The sequence below is a fragment of the Ictidomys tridecemlineatus genome, chromosome 11, assembly GCF_052094955.1.
Source record: "Ictidomys tridecemlineatus isolate mIctTri1 chromosome 11, mIctTri1.hap1, whole genome shotgun sequence".
NCBI lineage: Eukaryota > Metazoa > Chordata > Mammalia > Rodentia > Sciuridae > Ictidomys > Ictidomys tridecemlineatus.
Window position 1 is genome coordinate 119676437 of NC_135487.1, and position 27505 is coordinate 119703941.

The 27505-nt window shown below is 44.4% G+C and overlaps 1 protein-coding gene across 2 annotated transcripts in view; it reads left to right on the forward strand.

The window, feature by feature from the left end:
- The window catches only part of Kcnj10 (potassium inwardly rectifying channel subfamily J member 10), a 33325-nt gene extending 7013 nt beyond the window's left edge, over positions 1–26312 (forward strand). For both annotated transcript variants that reach the window (XM_040287264.2, XM_005339378.5), the window contains one exon: positions 22119–26312. In XM_040287264.2, the coding sequence (XP_040143198.1) occupies positions 22119–23258 (1140 nt within the window). In that variant the 3' untranslated portion in view covers positions 23259–26312. The remainder of the gene's footprint in view (positions 1–22118) is intronic.
- The last annotated feature ends 1193 nt before the right edge of the window (positions 26313–27505 follow it).

A 27505-nucleotide genomic window follows, 5' to 3' on the forward strand; every position in this document is an offset into this window, starting at 1 on the left:
TAGGGGCTGTTGTCCCTAGTCACCATGCCGGCTTCCTCCTAGTGCTTTCTTCATTCTTCCGTCACAGCTTTGGAGGTCTTATAAGAGGGTGGCACCCCAAAGAAAGCAGAAGCCCCAAGATCCCCAAATCCTGACAACATATTCTTTCTGGGTTTGGGGGCTTGGATCCCTCTCCTATTCCCCAAAACCTGACAGTCTGAGACGCAGCCTCTGTCCCGGTGGTGGCTCTGGGGTTTGGTTTGAGATCTTGCTGTTTAGCGCTCCGAATTTGCTCTTCTACCCACCCATGCCCTGGACTAGATGGAAAACTAAGGTAAGAAGTAGGTGGATTCCTATGGCCCACCCACTTCTACAGATCAGCCAGGGACCAAGGGGCCTGGTCTCCTACAGCCCCTTCCCACCTCTCCTGCCCCGTGGCTGTCTCCGTTTAGAGAGTCCTCTCCTGGAAGTGGCAGGTTTGGGTCCCTCATCAAGTCTCCCTTTCCTGACTCCTGGGCAGTGCCCCCAGGGGAGCCCCTGTGGGTAAAGGTCTCCTCAGTCTCAGTCCTGCCCCACCCCCATCTTTCTTGCTGCCAGCAGCCCCCCAGCTCCTGCCCCTGGGCTGTGGGACAGCGAGAGGGCTGAGGGGCTGGCTCTGCATACTAATGTCCTGCCCATTGTCAAAGCCCCTTTGTGCCAGAGAGCTCCATTGAGGCGGCTCTGGGGCGGGCACAATGGGGGCTCTGTCCCCGAGTTCCCCCAAACAGTCACCTGCTTTCAGAGCCTCCCCCCACCACCCCCCAACCGCCCCAGTGTCCGGAGGGCCCAAAGAGCACGGGGGAGTGGGCCCAGGGCCAGGGGGAATGGGCAGGGTGACCCCCCCACTCCCTGGGCAGGCTGGTGAGATGGGCATTTGACAGGGCAGCAGACTGCGGAGGGCACAGGAGGGGATAGGCCCTGCTAGCAGCGGCGGGGGCAGTCTGTGGATGGAGTTGGAATGCAGGTTCTTTGAGACTGGGCAGGGGCACTCTCAGCCTGCCCACGCCTCCTTCTATATGCCCAGCCTGGGCCTGTGGCTGCCCAACCCCCTACTCCTCCCACCACAGGGACACCCTTAGGCTCATATATGCAGAGACACACAGGCACGCACTCATCTATGCGGCCCCATACACAGCTCCCCCAACACGCCCAAGTAGATGTGCCTAGATGCAACACGACATGCCGGGCACACAGACTGGCACGTCCACACTCCCTGCCTGCCAACACATGCACCTGCACACTTTTTCTGCCCACCTCACCCAGGCATCTCAGCACCATCCCCCCACCCCGCCCCCGTGGTGCCCCAGCTGCCCTCTTCTGCTCCAACACAGGTTATAACAAGTTTGCACTTGTTGTGACCTCAAGAATGTAGCCCTGGGGCGGAGAATGTCCTGCTGCCCCAGACCACACCTGCTTATACGTTAACCACAGACATTAACCACAGACACAGCCTCTGCTGAACTCTGAGCATGGCTCCCTCCACCCATGGAGAGAATCTAGTAGGCCAGGACCCCCACTCCAGTGCTGAGTCAAATACACTGGATGGAAGGACATGTGAATACTAACCCCATCCTGACCCAGTACAGGCCCAGGGTGACCAGCCTTTGCATTTGCCCAGCACACTCTGGCATATTCTGTTCTCTCACTGCTCTGTGAGGTAGGTGAGACAGTTAGTATTTTCCCAGGAAGGCTCTGAGAGATGAGACAATGAGTCCAGACAGTTGGTGGCAAGGCTGGGACAGACTGGTCTCTTGCCCTAGGGTTTGTGTGTACATGCATGTGCTAGTTATCTCTTGGCTCCACTCAGATGACCCTGTACCACTGTAGAATATTAACAGAACTATCTTTTACTTACCTTTGTGAAAAAATGGGGACATGGTTGCAGTTGGGAGTAGGGAGAAGAAGAACATCAGGATCTTAAATTGGTTTCTGGGTCTAGAAAGAACCTTAAAAGTTCACTTTGACCCTTCCACATGGTGCAGGCAGAGTGAGCCTTCCTCCTTCCAATTCCTACCTTCCCACCATCCCCACTCCTGCTCCGACTCTGGATCACTGAAGGGAATAACTTTATAGCCTTCTTCTGTGAGTAAGTACTTCAAGATGCCCAGGTCTGAACTTCCCAGGGACTATCCTATGTCTGTATAAGAAGCTGTGGGGAGTGTGTCTGACTCTCCTACTCTTCTAGTTTGGGCATCTTCTAGCAGCCTGGAGCAAATGATGTAACGAAGAGAAGAAGGCCCATTGGAATCCCAGGGACTTGAGGACTGACTCCACTATGGAGACCTGGGAGTGTGGATAGGTCACAGCTAACTTGATAGTAGTTTGCTCCTCTGTCAAAGTTATTGAGCACCTATCTCCATGATGTTTCCCTTACATGAAAATTACACAAAAGGGCTGCAGCATTTTTCTATTCTTTCTCTCTACTTGCATTTTTTTTATACTGGAGGAACCCAGGGGTGCTACCACTGCACCACATCCCCTGTGCTTTTTAAAATTTTTTCTATTTTGAGACAGGGTCTTGCTAAGTTGCATAGGGTCTTACTAAATTGCCTATGCCAGCCTCAAACTTGCAATCCTCTTGCTTCAGCCTTCTTAGTCACTGGGGTTACAGGTGTGTACCACTGCACCTGGCTTTCCCTGTTCCTTATCTAGATGTCCCCCCACCCCCGTTCCTGGATTCTGCTTGCACTGCATCATCCATCTATGTTCGTTTCTCTCCCAGCTTTGCTGTGGTTTTTCTGCCTCCAAATGTCCTTTTAAATGTCCCCTGGTGGAGAAAGAGGCCTGCTCAAAATAAAACTTCAACTCCCCTGCTGTATTGGGGCAGTTAGTTATTTTGGGAGAGAGGAAAGTGAGACAGTCACTTCTGAATCTAGTTCGGTATCTGGTCAGTGTCTGTATGCCACCCCTGCCCCTATCCTTCTCCTAAGTGAGGAATGTAGACAAAAAAATAAATGGAAAGCAGGAATGGGTGATGGTGGACCCTCTTGAACTTCTCTGTGAGAGGGTCAGAGGTTGGTCTCTACATACCAGACAGTAAGTCTAAAGAAGAAAGGGAGTTAAGAGGACACCTGTCAGTGAAGGTGGCTTGAGTATGAATTATAGGTCCAGAGTACCTATGGATCTCCCTCTCCATCAAGGATGCAAATAAAAATAAATTGCTTAGGCGGCCACAGATAACATTTGACTGAACAGGAAACATTTCCTGGGTTTAAGATATTTCCGGATATAGGGGAGGGACAGGAAGAGATGAGGAGAGGTCCATTTTTTGCTTCATATTGAACAAAGTTTGAGTGGTCTGGGAGATAGTTTCAGTGACTCTCAGAGCCCCCATGAACCATGGGATTTCCAACTGTTTCCGAGGTACTACTCCTTTGACCATTTTCATGGTCCCCAATGAGAACATGGTGAATGTGTCCCCTCCACTTCCCAGGGATCTCACTATTTGCCATTTATTCTAATTAGTTGGCTTATTTCTGGACCAGTTGCTGCAGGGGGATGAAGGACACCCCTGAGATCTTTTGAGTGGGAGGGTCAGATGGCTCACATCACACTGTGACTATGAATGTATAGGGGAAGAGCTCCGTGGAGTCCAAGGTTGGCTCCACATCAACTGGCACTTTGGGACCCCAGGGACAGATCTTGGAGGAAGAAGAGGTTGGGATGAAGAAGGCCAGTGTTATTACTCTGATTCTGATATAAAATAACATGCCCCACTAGTTAGCTATGGGATCTTGGGAAAGTTCCTCACCATTTTTAGCCCTTGGCTTCCGCTTCTGTGAAATGACAGGTTGGAATGACGGGTATCCATGGAGGGCCTCTGAGCACCAATATTCTATGACACAGCACTGAGCAGCAAGATGGCAAGCACACTTTGGTTTAAGTGGCCCTGGGTCCAACTTACAGTGCCACCTCTTCTTTACTAGCCATCCTCCTGGGACGGTCAGCTAGTCTAAGTCTAGTTTCCATACTTTATGTGAGAGCAATGCTATAAGCAACCTCCCTGAAGGGACAGGATGATGCACTGTGTGGACCACTTAACACAATCCTGGCACTCCGAAGAGACTGAGACAGGTGAAGTTCATGGTTACTCTAGAAACATAGAGAAGGGTGCAGCTCACATGGTGGCTGGATTCATCTTTAAAGGTTTTCCAGAGAATGTAGCATCTAAACTGAAGACTAAAGGAGAAATTAACCAGGGAAAGTGGAATGGAAAGGGGTCCAGGGAAGAGGCTCCATTATTTGCAATGTACTCTTGGGAGGAGAAAGCATGGTGAGTTCCAGGTCAAGAGAAATTTGGTGTGGTGGGGGATAGAGTATGAATATGAGGGGGTGGATGGATGGAGGATAGAGAATTATCAGTGCTGGGGAGGTCTGCAGAAAACATGTTGACGATGCACCTGTCCTACCTGTCCTTCTAGAACTTTGCAGGTGGAGTCCCTCTGCTTCTCTTCTGCCCTTCTTTCCCAACTTTTCTCTTTCTCTTTTTCCTAAGACTCATCCTTCTTGTCTTGGTCAGATAGGCACTGGAGGCATTGAGGCCCCTAGGAGGATCTATTGGTCCAAAGCAAAGCTTCAGCTTCAGTGCTGTCTGACTCTGCACTCTGTAGCTGTTTGGGCCCAGGACTGACATTTTCTGCCTCTCTCCTTTCCCATCATGAAAGATGTGTCTCCTCTGATGAAGACTCTGTATGTCTGGCACTGGGGCACCTCTGCTAACCACAGTGTGCTGACTGTGAGCCTGTTTCCCCATATGGCCATCCTCACTGTTACAGTAGGGATGGTGTGGTTGAAGTGGGGCTGAGGATAGCATGGAGTAAGAACTGAGGGAAACCAGAGAGAAGTCAGCTCCCCAGTCTAGAGTAGAGGCTGATGGGGGGAATTGGGCCGTGTCTCCCAGTGCCATAAGTTCAATGGGAAACTTGGAGGAAGGACTTCCCAAGGACAAAGCATGATACTCAGTTTGAAAGAGGGCCTAAATAAAGACAAATAATGGAGAATATCAATATCCCAGGCTCTTTTAAGTTTCAGAAATATAGCTGGGTGGTGGCACATACTTGTAATCCTAGAAACATGGAAGGTCGAGGCAGGAGGATTGCAACCTTGAAGCCAATTGGGCAACTAAGTGAGGCCCTATTTCAAAAAGAAATAAAAGGGGCTGGAGACATAGCTCAGTGGTAGAGCACCCTGGGTTCAATCCCCACAATAAATAAATAATGAAACACATAAATAAATAATAAGAAATAAAAAGTAGTGAAGAAGGAGCTCAGTGATAGAGCATTCCTGGGTTTAGTCCCTGCAATTAAAAAAATAATAAATAAATAAATAGACTAGGGACATAATTTAGTGATAGAACACCCTTGAGTTCAATTACCAGTACCTTTAAAAAAAATCCAGAAATACCAGGCACTGAGGAGGACACAAAAATGAACAAGATACAGTTAAGGATCAGTTCAGGAAAGAGTCTTCTCTTTGGGAAGACAGAATGGTCTTTCCTGGAAGGAGGAGGCAGATGCCTATGGCAGCTGCCCCAGGAATGTTTGCATTCTGGCGAGTAGCTCTGCCTCCCCATGCATCCTATACTACCTCTTGGGGCATCTGCCAACTAGGTTCAAGCCCTCCCTTGTCACTATCCAAGATGGCAAATGAGAAAGTGTATAGAGAAGGGCCTTCAGATGCGAACTTGTCAGTATCCTTCTCTTCTCTAAGGTGGGGATCCCCATCATGACCCTGGAACCTCCAAGGAATAAGACCAGGCTGTAGCCTCTTCCCTTTCTAGTTTCCCAGACTCTTGTGATAGATCAGGCAACAGAACCTTATCTTCTGGGGCCTGGCCATGCTAGGCCTCAAGAATCCTACCAGCTTCCTGGAGTCCCTGAGTTTGGGGGCAGGTGAGATGGCAGGGGCCAGAGGATAGTAACTAAGGGACTTTGCTCTATTTGGGATCCTCACCACATGTCTTTCCCACCTGCTGACAGGTCGATAAGGAAGCCTCATCCTGGGAATGATAGGGAAGTGGAAAAGAGAGCAGGAGTCTGAAGCCTTCTCACATTCTGTGACTGTAGTAATCCTATTCCACAAATCACTGTTGCCCTGGAGAAAACAGAAATAAGGCAGGGGGTTAGCTTGAGCATCATTAAGCCCACTGGGGTCTAGAGAAGCAATAACAAAAATTAATGGGACTTGGAGACAGAGTCCCATTAATTTTAATTTAACTGCTATTAAATATATGTTGACAAGTTACCTTACCTCTGTGAGTCTTAGTTTCCTTAATTCCATAGCATTTTCTCTTCTTGTCCAAAGTAGGATAATAATAATATCCTTATTGCAAAGGGCCTTACAGATTTCACACATTTTATTTATCTCAAGTAATCCTGCAAAACATGTGATGTTTTATAGTCTCCTTAGATGAAAAATATAGAAAGATTAAGAGATTCTGTGTATGTATGTATATATATATATCACAGTTTCTTTATCCATTCCTCTGTTGAAGGGCACCTGACTGAAGTTCCCTTAGCTAGTACATGAAATAGACTGGGATGACAAATAGTGGCAAAGAAAAATAGATAGGGACTTTTGGAAGAGAGGATAGAGGGGTTAGGCAGATACCTGCTGTGACCCAGTCATGCCGGGATAACAAATACTTTTCATTTCTTAGGTTTACTCCGTTTGATTGGAAATGGTTTTGCTGTGTTAAGAAAGATTCTGAGGCTCAGTCAGGAAAAGGTTCTGTGATGAACTAGTTGGATCAGCTGAGGGGTGGGAATGAGTAGTGATTTATGTGCTATATAGTTACCATCCCTGCCTAGGATCAACAGGATATGTCATGTCTAAGTCTTTTTTCTATTCTAAACAATTAGTTTAAATTCAAAAGAATCCGTTAAATCTCAAAGGTAATCTCTGCCTTCAAAAAGTTCATAATCTCTTGAGAAGGATAAAGGATGCTCTAGCAAAACGTTCCAGGAATACAGAGATAGACTAAATATTTCTATCTCAGAGCCAGGGGAAGGCTTCACAGCAGAGGAGACTTTGAAACAGACATTTGAAGGATAAAAGGGATTTTAGATGGAAGACAGGGGACCTGGAGGAGTTGGGAGGACAGCGAGAGGCATTCTAGGTGGAAGGGGGATGCAGGAGCAAAGGCATGGAACAGGCAAGGAGAGTGTGTCCATGTTCTCTTTGGCTAGAAATTGGAAAAGGAGCAAAAGGAGAGGCTGTGAAAAGTGAGGTGGAGTCAGATGGGGAAGGATTCTGAATACTACGTCAAGCCATTTGGGTCTCATCACAAAAACCATGGGAGCCTAATCCTCTAATAGACAAGTCGGAGTGGAGTGATGGGATCAGAGTGTGTTGTACAAAGGTATTGTGGCAGCCAAGGGGCTGGGAGTGAGGAAGGTGAGCCTGGGGTAGTTGAACCATGAGGTCATTGCAACAGTTCAGGTGAAAGAGAATACAAAGCTGATCTAGGGCAGCCTCAAAGACATGGAGAGATACCTGCAAAGGCAGAATTAATAAGATCTAGTGATCAACAGGACAAGGGGCAGAAAGGAAATCAGGCGAGACTCTAAGGTTTTTTTTTTTTTTTTTTTTTTGAGGTACTGGGGATTGAACCCTGAACCTTGTGCATGTGAGACAAGCACTCTACCAACAGAGCTGTATCCCCAGCCCATCTCTAAGATTTTGAGCTTGGGCACTAAAAGGGCACTAATTCTGTGAACAAAAAGGGCAACATGAAAGAGATTGTTGAGGAGAGAGGACATGGGACCGAACATGTTAAAATTGGAAGATCCTAGAAAAAGGGAACCTGGACATACAGGGCAGAAGTGAGGTGGTGCCGGGTTTCTGTTCCCGTGACTAAAAGGCTCAGGGGTCACTCTAGTTAAACTGGGCTAACTGGGCTGCACGAAATAACCACACAAGAGACACAAATATCTTTTTCTTTGGGGTTGCTGTGACGGCTCCTCTGACCTTAAGGGTCCATAGAAAGAGAGTGAGCAAGAGCACGCGCTGACCCCTTTTATTGAAGAGAAGCTATTCAAATGAGGCAAGGGGTCAGGTTTTAGGGGGCTGAGTCTATCTTCATGATGTCCACTGTCAGCAGGTTGACTGACACCTGGATAGGCCACACCCAGGGGCACAGTAAGAGGAGGGGACACACACAAGGCACTTCCATGGAAGATTCTATCCTAAACAGGGCAAGGGGTTATATTACAAAGGAACAGGTGAGCATAGCTTCACCCATGGGGCTGCAGCAAGACACACCCATTTCTGTGACTGAGCGCCTCAGCACCCAACTGGGGAGTGTAACTCAGTCACCCGTAAGGTTGGCCTCCCACAAGGTGGAATCCATGGGAGTGATTGAAACAGTTGAAGAAAGGAGGATAGAGGGGTTGGGGCAGATACCTGAGAAAAACCAACATTGATGGGGTAGAGGGGAGACCACAGCAAAACAGACCCATCAAAAGTCAACAGAGGCCAATCTATCATTCCAAGGACTCTCTACATACTTAGTGCTTCCTGACTCATAAAGAGTTCTTCTGTCCATGATCTCATTTAATTTTCCCAACATCTCTGTATTATGAAAACATTTTGTAGATGAAGAAATGGAAATTAAGAGATTTAACTGATTTGTCCCAAATCACAAAGCTAGATTAGCCTTAGCGGCTAATTGAGGTCTACAAAATCAGTGAATTCCCACCTCACTGCAGTAGAAGCCAAATGAGAGCAAGTCAGGAATGGACAGGCTGATCTTGGTCACTTGGGAGGCTGAGGCAGGAAGATTGCAAGCTCAAGATCTTGTCTCAAAATAAAAAATAAAAAGGCTAGGGGTGTAGCTCAGTGGTTAAGCACCCAATGATTCAATCACCAGCAACAAGAAGAAGGATGGCGTGACTGGTCATTGGTCTCAAATGCTGCTGTGGATGGATTTAATGATTAGAAGGTCAGCTGTGACCTGAAGTGAGCTTCCTGTTGCTTTACTTGCCACCCAGTGTGGCTGTGTGAATCAAATGCAATTATTCTGAATTTGTACAAGTGCTTTGTAGGCTGCAAAACCCTAGATTCTGAAGGTGGGAGTTACTATTATTTTCATTGTTAGTATTATTTGAATTATTTGATATTACCAATTATGACTTTTTTTTTTTGAATGGGGATTAAACCAGGGACTCATACATGCTAGGCAAGCACTCTACCACTGAGCTACATCCCCAGCCCCTAGACTCATTTATTGTTAACTGGCAATTTCATATGATTCAGCCTAATAGTAAAGGGAGTGGGCTTGGGTGTTGATAAGGGCAGTGATGAGTCTCTGTGGAAGAGGGCAGGCTGCTCAAGCAAAGGCACTCTGTGGGATTGGGGAGCCCTGCCCCCTTGTGGTAGGGAGGTAACTCTTCAGCTCAAGGAGGAGAGTGGCAGGTAGTTCTGAAGTTTTGAGATTTGTAGGTACTCATACAAATCTCACCACCCTTGCCCTCCATCTGTAGTCCTGACAGTCCCCATGTTGGAAACTCAGCTGAGACAGGGGTTGAGGTGAACTGTACTGAGGTGCCTTTGTTTGAAAGGGTATTTTTAATTTCTAAACTAATTGATTCCTCAATCAATATCTTCGGAGAGAAGTTGAACCTAGAAACCTCTTATAGAGAACCCCAGGACCTAGACCAGGCCATGATTGATTGCAGAGCCAGGGTAGAGGTGACAAATAAAGGAGAGACCCTAAACAAACATGTTCATTCAATTCTTCTCTAACCCAGCCCAGACCCTCAGATTTTCCCCAATTCCCTGGGAACCTTTTCGACATCTCATGTCTTAACTGATAACAATAGGTTAACAACAACAATAGGAATTATTCCTAAATATGTCACTCCTTCTAGCTGAATCTTAGCACTAGTGAATGATTTTCCTGGCTCTTCAAAGTGAGGAGGATTGGGTTAACATCTCCAAGTAGATGTTCTTCTGAGTGGAAGACCCAGTTGGGGCCAGGCTAGCAGGCTCCCAGGATCAGTGGAGCTGGGGCTGAGGATGAAGTGGTACAGCATCTGTCCTCAATTGAACTGTACACAGTGCCAAGCTCCTCACAAAGGACCAACCCCCCGCAGAGCCCAGGATGTGCAGCCTTCCTGTCCCAGATGATGTTTAGGAGCAGACACCATGACTTGTGGTCACTTAGGGAGGAAGTATGCTGGGGATGCTGTGGATGGTTGGGAGAGCAGGTGCACAAAGAGGCAGTATACCTCGGAAGTCATCCTCCCACTCATTAGGAGAAAAGGGGGTCCCTAACATGTCACCCTCTGGGCAGTTTTCTGCAAGAACACTTCTCCCCAGAAGGGGACAGAAGGTACTGCCTGGGGATTGGGATGGAGGAAGGGGAATTGGTCCCAATCAGCTTACAATGACAGGCAGGGGTGGTGTCTAAACAGAGGAGAACATCTGACATGGCCCCATCTCTTTGTCCCTCCTTCTCTTGGAATAGAAAACACACAGGGGGGTCAGAAGGGCCAGGCAGAGGTCACAGACTCCCAGGAAATGCTTTGAAGGCTTTTATCCTTTCTTTTGATCAAACTATGAGAACTTTCCAAACGTTGACACAAGGGAAGAAAAGCCTATTCTTTCCTGGCCCAGAGTCTTGGTGTCAGGCTGGGGCCAGAGGATGGGAGGGCCAAGGGGAAGGAGACTCGAGGGTGGGAGACAGAGGCAGCAGTGACCCAGCTGGAAAGTCAGGCCTCTGGACACACACACTGCCCTCTTTTTCCCCACCTCAAGATTTGTGTGCATCTGGCTCCATTTCCATTTGTTTATTTTCCTTGGGGCAGGACAGGAGGGAGATTGATGAATAAAGACATTAAGTTTGAAAAGAACCCCAAACCCAACCCCATTCTTCTTCTAACCTTGAGAGCTTACATAATCCTGTGAGCTTTTCTTATTGTCCTTCCTCTTATACCCGTCTCCTTCCTCTTCACTTCCCCCTTCTCTCATTAAAAACATTTGGAAGGAGATGGAGATAGAGCTCAGGGTAGAGCTCCTGCCTAGCATGCATGAGGCCCACAGGGTTTAATCCAGTACCACCACTGCCAATTAAAAAAAAACAACAAACACATTTGGAAACCTGGAAATGCATCTTTTCAGTTCCCAGTGCAGCTGATCACTTTCTGGAGGCTTCAAAAGTCACTATTTAAGTGGGCCTTGGTATCCAAAAAAGATAATACAGTGATGGAAGGTAGATGAGTACTTGTTTCCTCCCTCCACTGAGGCCAGTGGGAAGAATGAGATTGGACCATAGTAGGAAGAAGTGACCTTAGTCATCTTCTAACATAGCACCTCCAAACTGACCCAGCAATGTTTTTTTTGGATGAAAGAGGAGAGGGAGCTTGTGTTCTGAAGCTACAGAGACCAGCTGCAGGTGCCATGCATTAGATGCCCTTGAGATTTGTTTTGGTCTTAAGTAATATAAATGTCTCAATCTACTCTGTTGTGCATTCCTTGTTTATATGTATATGTTTTATTTACTTATTTACTTACTTATTTCAGTACTGGGGATGGAACTCAGGGGCACTCTGCCACCACACTATATCCCCAGTCCTTTTGATTTTTTATTTTAAGATAGGGGCTTGCTAAGTTGCCCAGGCTGGACTTGAACTTGTGATCCTCCTGCTTCAGCTTGCCGAGTAGCTGGGATTACAGGTGTGAGTTACTGTGCCCGGCACTTGTATAATATTAAAATATTGTTTTACCTCAAGATTTTTAACATTGATATCTGAGGAAAATATGCTAGAGTGAATCCTGTGACTCTAGTGCCTCATGTGCAAGGGTGTGTGCTCCAGTTGGAGGGGGAACTGATACAACCTTCTTCCACAGTGAAAACCATGAAGCTGAGAGAAGTAGGGACTTGCCCAAGTTCACAGTGAGTCAGTGGCAGAGTTGAGACTGGAATCTGAGTCTTTTGGTTCCCAGTGCAGTGCACTTTCTTCCTGGCAACGCTTGCTGCCCCTTTTTTTTTTTTTTTAGAGAATTTTTTTTTTAATATTTATTTTTTAGTTCTCGGCGGACACAACATCTTTGTTGGTATGTGGTGCTGAGGATCGAACCCAGGCCACACGCATGCCAGACGAGCGTGCTACTGCCTGAGCCACATTCCCAGCCCTGCTGCCCCTTTTTGCTGGGCCTGGTCTTATCCATCCTTGTGCCTGATTGTCTCATTCGTCTCCAGAATGCTATGCATGGACACATACCTGGCTCAATTGTGAGATAAGCGTGGGTTTGGAGACAGCCTAGCCTCCAGTTCTAAGGCTCAAAACCTTTCTGCCTGTGAATAGGACTCTCTAAATACTTAGCACCTGGGTATGATGACTGATTCTCGGACAGAGAGTGAGCTGGTGCTATCTATAATTTTTTTCTCTCCTTCCTTCCTTCCTTCCTTCCTTCCTTCCTTCCTTCCTTCCTTCCTTCCTTCCTTCCTTCCTTTCTTCCTTCCTTCCCTTCCCTCCCTCCCTCCCTCTTCTACCTCTTTCCCCTCTTGTGCTAGGAATTGAACCCAAGGGTGTTCTGCAACAGAGCTTCATCCTCAGCCCTTTTTATTTTTTATTTTTAGACAGGTTCTCACTAGTTGCCCAAGCTAGGCTTGAACTTGTGATCCTCCTGCCTTAGCCTCCCACAACACCTGGCATAATTCCCTATTTCTATCTACCCAATAGTGACTGATTCAGAAATACCTTCCAATCTAAAAAAGTTGGATGAGTTAATTCCATAGTGGGCATTACCCCTATTTTCTTGGAAACTGCCTTCTTTTCTGATCCCACTCCCAAATCCTTAAATCTAGAGATCCTTTTCCAGAAAAAAATAGGGATAATGCTCAAGAGGATCCAGCACTTAGAGTATCTCTATTAATGTGGACAAGTAGGTCTTGGGAAATAAGAGAATAGTAGGATAAAGAATTTCAAAATAAGGGTTGAGATTAGCCAGGTGTGGTGATACATGCCTGTAATCCAAGTGACTTGGGAGGCTACAGCAAGACTGCAAGTTTGAGGCCAGTCTGGGCAATTAAATTAGGCCTTATATCAAAATAAAAAGAGCTGGTGGTATAGCTCAGTGTCAGAGCATCCCTGGGTTTGCTCTCTAGTACCCAAAGTAAGTAAGTAAACAAATAAATAAAAGAGAGAGTTGAGATTAGATGGATAGAATGGCATTATTCCTCCATATCACCATCTTTAAAAAATCAGACCTCTAGGATGGAGGATGGAGAAATTATAAGAAGAAGGATGATCCAGAAAGATGTGTAGAGAGTAGAAAGACAACATGGAGGGTGAAAAGGAGAACAGAAGGGAGCAAACATTTTAGTAACAGCCAAAATGAAATTAAGATGGGGCAAGTGGGGCAGCATCCATGATAGCAGAAAGGAGAAAAGGAGGATAGCACCAGAGACGGAGATGGGGAAAGAGGATATAGACATGAACTGCCGGGAAAAGCAGCCACAAAGAAAGATTTTTGCTTCTGATCACCAGATGTATCATGCTGGGAATCATTGCTAGGGTTCTTTTTTTCTTTCTTTCTTTCTTTCCTCAGTACTGGGGATTGAACCCAGGGAATCTCTACCACTGAGCTATATCCCTAGCCCTTTTCATTTTTTGTTTCAGTACACAGTCTCGCTAAATTGCTAAGGCTGTCCTCCCTCTTGGGATCTTCCTGCCTCAGCCTCCCAAGTAGCTGGGATTACAGGCAAGCACCACCACACCCAGCTACCACTGCTAGTGATTCTTTTTTTCTCACCAGTTAGGCTCCTGCCAACCACTTAAGGTCCTCTTCTCCAATTTTGGAATGTTGGATTTGATCATTGAAGGAAAATTCCCTGTAATATTAATCTGAATCTACACTGGAAAAGACTTTGAAATATGATCAGAACCAGGTACAAATCCCAGCCCTGCTACTTAGAAGCTGTGCTCTCTGGCTTTCTGAACCTCAATTTTCTCATCAGTATTTTAAGGTTAGTAAGGTATGCTTTAGGGAATATTGCAATGATGAAATGTGAAGTGTTAGTGTAAAGTGGGCATTCAGTAAATGGCATTGACCTTCATTCCTTCTATATCCCCCAAATAAACATTTGAAAGAGGAAGTACTCCATGGTCAAAAATGAAAGTCACCTAGTGTTTCTGTGAGAGGATGCCCAGCAGCCTTGATTGAGTTCTACAGGGAAAGGGACAAGGGAGCTGTGGTTCCACACCCATGCTGTGGCTGCTGCCTAACCTTAAAAGCATGAAGCAGGCTACAAAGCAGGAGGCTATTGTGGGATCAGATCACATCATTGTTTTTCCAGTTTGTCTTATTAAGGTCCTTATTATTAATGTGCTGTCCCATACGTCAATCAAATGCCTTCTTATTCCCCTGAGTAATTCTGGATTTTCTCAATGTTATATCTTTTCCTCTATGCTGTTTTCATTGTAAGGTCCTTCTCTTTGATCCTCCCCTACAAACCTCAATCTTCAAATCTTGCCTATCCTTTAGGCCCAGTCCCAATGTTATCTTTCTTCATGGTCTTCCCTGAGTGTGGCTGTCAGGTTTGGAAGAAAAATCTGAGCGTATGATTTTACTCACTAAATATATTTCTTGGTCTGAATGGGGACAATAAAATTCTTAAAGGATTCTTTGGGAGAATTATAAGAGTTAACACTAAAAGAGAAAACCAACTGAGTCCAGTGCCTAGGTGCTCAGCTAAGACATATTAGTTGCCTCTCCAACCCTGATTCCTTAAGCTCAATGTCACTTTTCTCTTCATGAACTCCCCTTGCTCTTCACTGACACCTCTTCTGTGGCACTCATGACTTCCTTCTTGTTTTATAATCACTTCCTTGATCAGCTTGGAAGGTGTTTAAGGACCGAATCTTATCTGATCCACATCAGTAATTTCAGTGCTTTGTTTAGAATCTGGTACTCAGTAGATCCTAAATAATATTTATATAATGAATGCATGAAAACACAACTTCAACTGCGCATGGTGGGCAACATCATCACACAAGAAAACATTTGGTTTGTTTGCATATCTATTAGTGTTTCTAATTAGTTATCTGGGATTGCCATGCGTACATGAAAAAAGAGAAAACATTACAAGAAAAGTCAAGAGAAGATACAAACAGGAAGGGGGGAATGAAAAGCTCCAAAGGCTGTAGCACAAAGTGAAGTTTCATCCTTTCTGTCTAGGACAAGAGTTTTCAACTGTCCTCAGTCCTACTATGAGGTCAGAGTCTCTTCTAGTTCTCCTCTGTTGACCCCTATGTTGGAGAGGTTTGGAGCCCCTTCTTCTCATTCATTCACTCATAAAGTACTTCTTGAGCACTTACTATGTGCTGTACATTGTGCTAATTGTTAGGATAACCAAGATATATTATTCCTAGAGTCTTCTTTCAATAGGCTTATTTGAAGTAGAAGTCAAATGATGTGACATGCACCAAGAGATGTGCCTTAAAGGGTATTAATGTGTATAAGTGTTGCATATGTGGAAATCCACAAAGCGGAGCTATAACTTAAAGCTGTGGATATAAGAGAAGGCTTCGTGGAAGAGCGGTCATTTGAACTGGGCTCAGAGGCCAAGAAGATGGAAGAGCATAAACAATCATATGAAGGCAGGAAAGAAGGGAATGGGGAGTTGTTGGTTTCCTCTGATTTGTGCTAAAGGTAAGGAGTGATAGGAAATAAGGCTGGAAAGGAGGTTTCAGATCAGATCACGGAAGGTCCTAGATGCCAGCTTGAGTTTGATCTCTCTTTGGTAGCTAATGAGACATTAAAGTTTTGTTGAGCTAGGGAAAGAACTAAGACCATTATATTGTAAAGAAAAATGGAAGAGTTGGAGAGCCAGAGGACCTGAGCATAAGTCTAGCTCTACCATGCACCCATTCACATCACCTCACTGAGCCTTAGTTTTCCCATTCCTAAAATAGGAACTATGAGCTTAATATCTTCTAGGATAGTCATGAGAATAAAATGCAAAAGTGTTTTGTAAAGTACTGGATAAATGTTCACTGATTTACCATCAGAGGTGTAATGAGGAAGAGTAATCCAGTGGCAAAGTAGGATGGATTTGAGGAGAGAAAGAATGGATATGAGGTGAGTAGGAGGCTAGAAAGAAAGACCAAAAGGAAGTCAACGAAATGAAGGGAAGAGGCACAAGGAATACATCCACAGGATGGAGGAGAGTATGAGATGATCCCAAGACTTTCTAGCTAGCGGGGAGGATAAGGGCATCTTTAATGATTTAGGGAATCAAAAGAGGAGAACAGATAAGAGAAGAAAGAGGATTTGTTCACTTTTGGAAATGATGCATTTAGTATTTGTCTCCCAAGTTTCTTTTCAGTCAAGTTGCTCTTGTTACAGAGAAAACAAATACTACTCTTTCCTTGGGGTCCCTTCTTCCAACTTGACAGGTTTGGGGAGAAGGTGCACAGCTTTTTCCTGCCTTTCTGCTCACTACTCCTGGAAGGGGCTTGATGCATCTTCTCTAGTCACATAATTTAGCATAGTCAACTCCAGCACTCTGCTGCAAAAGGCCACTGACCCAGATGAGGGCTGGCACTGATATCTAGGGGCTTTCTTTCTCCCCCTTTTCAAAAAAGAATTTGTAAGCCTCTGCAGCATTAGTGAAGCCTGTGTAAAGCTGGGTCCCCTCCCACAGAGCCACAGCCACTAGTTATCTCCTGAGAGGTGGACTGAGGCTGCAACCCTACTCACTCTGGACAAGCCAAGACTTTTATTCATCCCTCCATTCTGCCTTTCTTAATAAACTACACTTGGTTCTGGGGAAACAGATGCAAGGCAGTCTGTGGCCTTGAATTAAGAGACCACAGAGGGTAAACAAACATTTCAAATCACTATGGTGTTGTAAAATGGTAATATGCACAAGAGCATGCTTCATGAACCTATGTGGGGGTGGGTTGGGAGGAAGCCCAGAGAAGATAAATCTATTTCTCTGAGGGCAGGGAAGGCTTCTAAGAGCATCACTAACACTTCAATTGGGTTTTAAAAGGTAAGCAGATGGCCATCAGGTAGGCACAGAGCTGGGCAGTATGAAAGTAGGTTCAAAGGTAGAAAGGATCATGGGGTTCTTTATAGAGCTAGAGTGTAGGCATGTGTGCAAGATTACCAAGAGTAAGGTAGACAGAGGACAAATCATTAAGGGCCTTGAATGCTGTGCTAAGAGGCATGAAGTTTACCCTGAAGCAATGGGGATGGGGAGGAGGTTTGGCCAATTTAGTTAGAAAAGTCACAAGAGCCATGTCCTAGATGGACACTGTGTCTCATACTTGTAATCCCAGCAATTTGGGAGGTTGAGGCAGGAGGATTACAGACTTGAAGCAAGCCTGGGCAACTTATTGAGACTTGTCTCAAAAAATAAAAAAGGCTGGAGATAGGGTTCAGTGCCCATGGGTTCAACCCCAGTAGTTAAAACAAAACAAAATAATAACAACAACAACAAAAAAACAAAAACAACTCAAGATCAGTCCTGCATCCAAGAAAATCTTTGATAAATTCATTCATTCTGGAGAATAAGTGACTTCCAATTAAAATAAATGAGCTTGCAGGTAATAAAACACAGCTCTAGGGAGCTTACAGCACCGAGCAGTATGTGGAACTGGTATTTGTTCAAGGAGTATGCTGGACATTCTTGTAGGTGTGACTGGCTTTTGTATTAGGGAAAGAATCATTCGTTTAGTTCTTAGAGGAGGGAGACAGTGAATGAACCTGTTTCTGTCTCTTGCACTGCTCACAGGCTGGTCTTGTCTTGATAATGGGGTCTCTGGTATTTGACTGGGCCTGTTTGGGGGGAAATAGCACCCTCTAGAGGAAGGATGTGTAATTTAGGTGGGGCAGCGACAGAACTTTGGCCTGCTTCCTTCCCCAGGGGCCTTGGCCAGTTTGGGGGTGGAGTGTACTGATTGTTTATCTGCTCTGACTGGGGCCACCCTGGAGAACAAAGCAGCCTGGTTGTGGGAGGTGTCACAGCAGCTGGGAGCAGCAGATCACAGCCGGAGGTGGCAGAAATAAAGGCTGGCAACAGTAGGCATAACATCTGGAGGCGGCAAACACAACAGGGGGGGGGGGCGGGGGGGGGGCAAAAAGAGGCTAGCCAGTAGCCAAAATCTCCAGTGCCAATTAGCTGATGACCTTAACGCTGGGATCCAGGAGCTCCAGGTTCGGTCTTCTCTGACTCAACTTGTCCTTGGTACAGGGTTACACAGGTACCTTCTAAGAGCATGAGATAAAATGAACCTGGGGTCCACAGAAGCAGTTACTACAATTTCAAGGTTCTGAACCAGGAGACAGAAGACTTGGGTTCAGGTCCCAACTCCATCACTCATCTATTTTGAGGCAAATCTCTCTGAGCCTTAGTTTCTTTTTTTTTTTTTTTTGAGAGAGAGAGAGAGAGAGAGAGAGAGAGAGAGAGAGAGAATTTTTAATATTTATTTTTTAGTTCTCTGCGGACACAATATCTTTGTTGGTATGTGGTGCTGAGGATCGAACCCCGGGCCGCACGCATGCCAGGCGAGCGCGCTACCGCTTGAGCCACATCCCCAGCCCCTGAGCCTTAGTTTCTAATGATGTCTTTCCTAACTACTTGGTGTTGTGAGATCAAATTACATATTTTAAAGTAATAAGTAATCACAGGCTATTATTTTAAGAATGATAAACAAGCCTTTCCTTGATCCCTAAGAGCTTCCAATCTCCCCAATATGCAGAATCTTCCCTCAATCCCTGAATGTCACCACAAAGTGCAGGGGTAGCCAGGTGTGATGGCACATATCTGTAATCCCAGGAGCATGATCAGCTCAGGCTAGCTTTGGCAATTTAGTGAGACCCTATCTCAAAATTAAAAAAAATAAAAAGGACTGGGGATGTAGCTCAGTAGTAAAGTGCCCCTGTTTCAGAATCAGGGAGGAGACAGGCATCCTGATCCTCCATGAGTGAAGTCAAAATTAGAGACAATCTTTCAACCTCCATCTTAAAATTTAATCTTCTACATAGGATCTCTGTAAAGTGCCAGTCCAAACTATCTTTGCACGCTGTCAGGGTCACGATACCTTCCACCTTTCAAGGGACTCTTTACACATTTGGATTGTCCTGATCCTTACTGTGTCCTTTATAATATAAGATTGAAAGGTTTCTCCCTGTAGTTTGAACTCACTGATCTGGTTGTTCCTCTTGGAGCCCAAAAAACTAGACCAAACTTACATTCACATGATAGTCCTTCAAGCCAAATAATAGCACACGTCTGTTACATCCTTACCTTGTCTCTTCTCCTGATTGAATTCCCTTTTTCCTTCAACCATTTGCCATGTGATCTGGCTCTGAATCTTTTCAAATCCTGATTACTCCTTAAGACTCTATTCTGTAGACGTGGGATGAAGGGAGTAGAGTAGAACCAACTACTTTCTTATTCTAGGGACTTTAAAGTAGCTTAAGATTGTATTGCTTTTTTTTCTCTTTTGGCAAAAGGGAACTTCTGCTAGATTATTTTCTGCTAAAATATTTAATTCTTTTTTTTTTCATGGTACTGCTAGCCAAGTTACATTCATCTTCCTTGTTTTGAACTTGTTCAGGTAATTTTTGAACCCAAGTAAATAATCCAGTGTTAATCCTTTTTGTTACTTTGGCTCACTCATCTGGCTCCTTTGAGATCCTAATTCTTCCCAGCCCTTGTATTTGTAATCCATCCCAGCTTTATGTCATCCACATAATTGATAGCCATGGTGTTCTCTGGTTTTGAATGAAATTAGTCTTTAGAACATGAATAGGCCAAGACAAAAGATAAAGCACTCTGGTACATTAATAGAAAGCTAATTCTAGGCCATGATGGTCCACTCACCAGTACAACTAATTTTCTACTTTTAAGTCACCTAATGGGATTATCCTTCTTTCATTTATTTCTCTTCATCCTCCAGGATAAGACATATGATAGATCTGGTGAAAAAAATCTTGCTGAAGCTTAAGTACACTTAATTGAATTTCTCTGATTAGTCAATTTAACAACCTTATCATTTAAGGAAATTAAGTTATTTTGATGCAACTTGTTTTTTGTAGACTTACACTGAGTCTTATTGATAACTTTCTTTCTCCCATCCTGCTTAGAATCTTAAAATTTTATTCAAGAATCTTGCCTAGGATCATTATCTTACCTATTTGTCTATGGTTGGCAAAGCATACCTCATTTTTCTTCTTGAAAATTAAAATCATGGACTGGGGTTGTGGCTTAGCGGTTCAGCACTCGCCTAGTATGTAGTTCGATCCTCAGCACCTGGGTTCGATCCTCAGCACCATATAAAAATAAATAATATAAAGATATTGTGTCCAACTACAACTAAAAAATAAATATTAAAAAAAAGAAAATCAAAATCATGTTAACCCATCTCTAACTCTCTGGAAATTCCTCTGTTCTCCAATATTCCTCAGAGTCTCTTATGGAGGTTTTAAAACTTCTTTTCAAGAGTTCAAGGATCAATCAAATAAGATTTACGTTGAACTCTAAAATGGAACCTATGCATAGGCATTATGGTGGGGTTTATTATTGTTACCACCACTGAGTACTAAATAGGATTGTCTTTGGGCCCTAAATGGGAATTCTCCAAACTTCAGAGTTGTAGAGTTTTTCGTTTGTTTGTTTGGTGTTGTTTTGTTTTTTGCTTCAAAGTAGCCAAAGACATTGGGCAGTAAATAGCATTCAAGTCTAGTTGAGTAGTATTCTTAGGTAAATAAAATTCCAAATGGACTGTGGACTGGTAAATGGGCATTCTAGCTGCCTCTGAACATTCACAATATTCTCATCCATTGGTGATCTCCATTTCAAGTGTTTACCTGGATGGGAATATGAATGGACCAAACTAATTTAGAATTTTCCAGTGGCAAGGAAGGGGAGAAATGTGAAGAATGATAAAATGCAACAGCTCAGGCTTTTGAAATGAAGAATGATGACCCTCTACGATCTCCAGAAAGGGTCAAACTCCCTAGAGATCACTCTACTCCTTCCCAGAAGATCCGGTTCATCAAATCCAGAGTCCATGGGCTTAGTGATTGAATTTTTGTCTGCTGGAAAAGTACAAATTATTCCTTGGGCAGGGATGCCAGGGACCTTGTGAAATAAATTGTCTCCTATTTCAGATCTTTGTTTCACTTTCTATTATCAGGGAAAATAGCAATCCTGAATTTGATCCTGTGCAGACATAGCCACTAATATGCCCTTGTAACTCTCCTGCTTCACTCAGTCAAGACAATTTTGCTACCTACGTTCTGGCCTTCCTACCAATTTTTGGGGTAATGTTCCAAGGATACCAAGAAGCTTCAATATGTTATTTCTCTTGTATCACTGCTTTTTGCTCAAGTCCTGTCTGTGCTCTTTCTGAGACAACTGAGACCTAACAACTGAGACCCTAACCCAGACCTGATTTCCCCAGATGATGCAAACATATGATGATAATAATAAATGAAATGGGCTGGATGCTTGAAGAGCATCTTGGAGGGCAGAAGAATGGCAGTTTCTGCTATTTCCTTACTCAGATGAGTATCTTAGTATCCTAAATGGTTATTAACTTGGAACTAGGAGAGAGAATGGAGAAACTAAGGGCATATGTGTATGTTACGAGGGATTGGCCTAGAAGGATTTCAATGGAATAGCCTTTCTTGCCTTACAATAGATATTTGTGAGGATGGGTTAGGATCCTATTTCAAAATTATATACTTGCTTAGAACTGGTTTTGTGATGAATGGAGATTAGTAGAGCCTTCATTAGTCTTTCCCTACTTTCAAGGAACCATGAATTTACTACTCTTTATTTTCTACCTCGTATTTAAAAATTACAAATATCAGATTGTATTGCAATTATTTGCTTACTGAACTTGTATCTTCCTCTCTAGACTTCAAATTCTTAGAGAGCAAGGGTGATTCTATTTACACCTTTGGTCATCAGCACCTTGCACAATGGCTGCAATATACCAAGTGCTTAATAAATATTTGCTAATAAAAGAACAAATAAGTAGGGCCAAAATGAATGTTAATGCCTCATTCTTATCATGTGATATCTAGGAGTTGGCTGGATTTCTACAATAACCTTTCTGCTGTCTTGTCCCCTCCAGATGACATCAGTTGCCAAGGTGTATTACAGCCAGACCACTCAGACAGAAAGCCGGCCCCTAGTGGGCCCACCGATACGACGGCGGAGAGTCCTCACGAAAGATGGCCGCAGCAATGTGAGAATGGAACACATTGCTGACAAGCGCTTCCTCTACCTCAAGGACTTATGGACAACCTTTATCGACATGCAGTGGCGCTACAAGCTCCTGCTCTTCTCTGCAACCTTTGCAGGCACCTGGTTCCTCTTTGGTGTTGTGTGGTATCTGGTGGCTGTGGCCCATGGGGACCTGCTGGAGCTGGGCCCCCCTGCCAACCACACCCCTTGTGTGGTACAGGTGCACACACTCACTGGAGCCTTCCTCTTCTCCCTTGAATCCCAGACCACTATTGGCTATGGCTTCCGCTACATCAGTGAGGAGTGCCCACTGGCCATCGTGCTTCTTATTGCCCAGCTGGTGCTCACCACCATCTTGGAAATCTTTATCACAGGTACTTTCCTGGCAAAGATTGCCCGGCCTAAGAAGCGTGCGGAGACCATCCGTTTCAGCCAGCATGCAGTTGTAGCCTCACACAATGGGAAGCCCTGCCTTATGATCCGGGTTGCCAATATGCGTAAGAGCCTTCTCATTGGCTGCCAGGTGACAGGAAAACTGCTTCAGACTCATCAAACGAAGGAGGGTGAGAACATTCGGCTCAATCAAGTCAATGTTACTTTCCAAGTAGACACAGCCTCGGACAGTCCCTTCCTCATTCTGCCCCTTACCTTCTACCATGTGGTAGATGAGACCAGTCCCTTGAAAGATCTCCCCCTTCGCAGTGGTGAAGGTGACTTTGAGCTGGTGCTGATCCTAAGTGGTACAGTGGAGTCCACAAGTGCCACCTGCCAGGTGCGCACTTCCTACCTGCCGGAGGAGATCCTTTGGGGCTATGAATTCACACCTGCCATCTCACTGTCGGCCAGTGGCAAATACATAGCTGACTTCAGCCTTTTTGACCAGGTTGTGAAAGTGGCCTCTCCTAGTGGCCTCCGTGACAGCGCTGTACGCTATGGAGATCCTGAAAAGCTCAAGTTGGAGGAGTCATTAAGGGAGCAAGCTGAGAAGGAGGGCAGTGCCCTAAGTGTGCGCATCAGCAATGTCTGAGGGCCTGTTTCCACCTTCCCAGCCCTCTGGCCTCTTTTCCTCTCTTTTGAAGCCCTGGGCAAGGGATACTACCTGGGGTCACTGGAGAGTTCCAGAAGCATCCATCCTCCATTCTCCCTTCTTTAACCCAGAGGCCTTTGGAAGTCTGAACCAACTGGAGTTCAAGTTTTCCTCCCTTTGTCTCCCCCACCTCCCCCTGCTTCTACCCCAATGCACACAACTCCCTTATGCCAGGATGGGTGAAGGAGAGGGAAGATTCGGCTGGAGTGGCTTAAAAGGCCTCAGCCATGCTTGGAGACTTACTTTAGAAGGAACATGTGGTTGGATGGATAGACTGTGCCTTCCTTCTGCCACCACAAGTGTTTGGTGACTCTCCATCTCCATTTCTATGTAGCCAGTTCCTTAAGGAAAGGTTTTCTCTAATGGTCACCTTGTAGTCTGTGCTCAGAAATACAGGAACCTGAAATCAGTATATCTTGGGGATTCTACCAACCCTTGTTGAAAGCAACTAAAATTTTTCATGATGTATCTAATTTTTCTTGGTAACTTCTGGTCATAACCTGGGTCCTTGGATACTACCATTTCCCCTTTTCTATTCTCAAGTGGACATTCTCAGGATAACCAGTTCTCTCATAGCTTCTGTCCCCCAGAGAATCAGTATTAACTGGAGAAACATATAGTCATGACCTACATACTTGCACCCATTCTGGATTCTAAATCTTCAGTTTTGGAGCTGTTGTCCAAAACTTTGAACGCATCCTCCAGGCAGCCCTGGGAAAATTTGTTTCCCTGTGTTCTCTGAATGGGAGGATCCTCGCCAGTATGTTCCCTCAAATAAGTCCAGTGCCCAAGCCTCATGAAAAGGTCTGAAAATGATACTTCAGATTGCACTGTACCTGGCTTCTCTTCTTCCTTTCCTATTTAGCCCAGACTCCTCTTCCTTTAACCCCAACCCTTTAGAGAAAGGAAGAGAAATGTGAGGACTTCCTTCTCTTAACACAGATGCTCAACTAAAAGTAGATCCTCAGGGTATAGATTCCCCAGGAAAGTTAAGCCAACCACATGGGATGGGCAACTTCTCCGATTTCTAGACTGCTCTACAGAGCCTCTGGGTATTGGTGATGCTTTTGTTAAGGTTTGTGCAGAAGCAGAATTCTCTGGCTAGCAACCACTATTTTGTTACACCTCCTGGTATCTTTCTGAAAAATGACAGTTATTTCACCAGGCAGTACTGGGAGGGGAGGAAATTATACCTCCAGATCAAATACCCATGATCTCCTTTAGCTACTCTGAGATTTGGTATAAAATCATGAAAATCAGTATAATTTCTACTCTCCTCTACCATGGGGCCTGTTTCAGGCAAGTTAAAAAGCCTCTTTAGGAGATGATTCAGGCAATCCCTTGTTCCCTAGTGGGGAGTATGGCAAACGTCCTGGAAGGGCATATAGACACCAAAATTTCTGTAATGTCCCAAATCCTATGCATGTTTTCTGGTTTCATTTATGTATGAAGGAACCCCTTCAAAGTTGTTTGGCATAGAATCCCTGTATGAATCAAGTGGCAGTTTATTTAAGATGAACTTGACCAACTGTTATAAGCCACACACTTATACCAAGTGTATACATGCTTCTCTGTGCAGATTTCTCCTTGCAGAAAATCTCACTCAGTTTCAAGGCTGGACCTATTCAACTGGCATATTCCTCTCATACTGATCTCTCCTTGAACTCAACTAACTTTATCTTGAAAATGAAGACCCTTGAGTCTCCACTTACTGTAAACCACACCATTACTCTCCAGCCCTCATATAAACAAGAACCAGAAAAACTTGAAAATCTGAAACAAAGAACAGAAGGCAAGGAGCCAGCTTCTGTGCTCTCAACATTATTCAACATTAAACTTATCTGATTTCTTTCAACATATAAGGACAAAATGTACTGCAGTGTGTGTGTGTGTGTGTGTTCTTATCTATTTGTTCCCCAACTGGTTTCTTCTGTGCACTGCTGCTTTCCTTCTGAAGGAAGTATTCTCTTCCTGTTCCCCTGCTGTCTTATTCTGAGCCCCACTCTGGCTCTCAGATTCCTGGATAACAAGGTGCAAAGAGAACATTTTCTGATTTAATCTTTTTTGAACCTCCTCTGCTATCCCAGGCTTTGCTTTAAGTTGCACTTTAAATCATACTGTCCTATTAGTGTAATCTGGCATCTTCTTCGATAAGCCCGTTCTTCCCCAACAATTTATCCCACCCTCAACCCTAAATGGTTCTTTAGACTTCAGCCTGTCTCCTCTGTCCTGGAATCCTCTTTCAAGGCTTTAGGATAATCTTTGGAAGTAGCTGGGTGTGGTGAGAAATGGGCCCCATCTCCATCAGCCATAAACTTGGAATGTCAGCATAATAGCCATAAATGTTAAGGGGGAGATTTCAGAAGGTGGGTAAAAAACAACTGATGGGAAAGGATACTCAGGGTGTGAAGATAAGAAAGAATGGGGCTGAAGGACTTGGTGAAATCAATGAGACCCTTGAGACTTTCTTGGGATGGCAAACAAGGGATGGGTAGAGTCTTGGGGAATTAGGATATGATACATATGAAAGGTTTATCTAAGGAGAAAAAAAGAGATAATATATACAGAGAGATATGTATAAAGATGTATATATGCCCAAATATACAGAATGTACAGAAACTAAGTATTCAGAGAACTTAGAAAAGGGGGCAGATATTTTGCCTTGATTGTGGAGTATGACACCCAAAATTTTAGACTTACAGTGACCCTGGTTTCAACATGGAAATAAGATGGTTGATGGATTTCAGATTTGGTGCTGGGAAACAGAGATGAAAGCTTCTTTTCAGAAATAAGGAGGCAGACATTGATGGTTTTGATGAGCTCTTGCTACTGATAGGACCAGGAAGAGGGGGGATAGAAGGAAATGGGTGGGGGAGATACTCTATCCATGCAAATCTAGGAAAATCTACTACTTAAACTATGTACCCCCATCCCTAGCAGAATTCTGCTATTGTAGCACCTTTTTAAATAATGAATAAACAAATAAATAACGCACACAGGCTTCTTTTCCATTGTCCTCTCTCAAAGTAAGCTTTATTTTCCCTTCTTGCACAGGGATGGGAACAACTGCAGCTCCAGTCCCCAGAATTAACCTAAGCTGAAAACATTTGTATCTGGGAGGGACTAAAGGGAAGCCTCAACCCTAGAATCCAAATGCCAGGACTAAAGAGCTGATGGGCCCAAGATCCTCCCAAGGCAGAGACCCAGCCCTCTATATGGCTGCAAATCGCCTAAAGAGAGTGCCATCCAAGCCGGAAGCATCCTAGTCCTGGCACTGGTATGGATGGGGATATTTTGGCTTTTGAAGCTCCTGTATGAAACTGGGGGGGTGGGGCTATCATCTCGCTCTAGGGGATGGTACAGTTCCTTGAGAGGCTTCTGGAATCTCTACACTATGTTTCACCTCATTTACTCACCCCAGTCCCTGTACTCCGGTCAGCTAATAAGACCATCCAGGGATTTCCCTATGAGGTCTGAGCAGAGGAAGGAAGCCAGTCATACTATTGGCACAAGCCAGGGACACTGTACCCTCTCCAAGGCTGGTACCTTGGTTCTTTACCCCTCCTAGGTAACCTAGTTTATTTGAAAAATAACAAACTGCTTGTGCTGCAGTGAGTTGGGCCTCCAGACTTGGTCCATGGCCACTCTACCGAAGAAAAAGTATCTAGGGATGGTTTTTCCCTTTTATTGTGTTAAAGAATAAGCAAGGTTGAATTTACATAGGGAAAAAAAGATGTACGAGAGAGTTTTGGTTTACTTATGACTGTTCAAAACAAGCTACTAAATAAATAGATAAATCTCTGGTCTTAACTCTAGCTTATTTTAGAAATCTAAACCCATACTGTTATGAAAGCCTCGAAGAGGAGGAATGAATTAGATGTGATAGAATTTCTGACCATGTAGCCAGTCCTCTTCTGTTGAATTTCTCTGATTAGTGACATCATTTCTTCACTCCTTCTATGCACACTCCCTTATGAACTTTAGGATCCTTTAGCAAATACCTTTTAAATTTGGTTTTAAAGGAAGAGATTTAGCTGAAGATGTTGCTCAATGGTAGAATTTGTGAGGCCTTGGGTTCAAAACATACAAACCAAAAGCATAAAGGATAAGATTAAAAAAAAAAAAAAAAGTAAGATCCAGAAATCTGAACATTGGCTCAGCTTAATCCAGGAAGTCAAGTTGCTCTG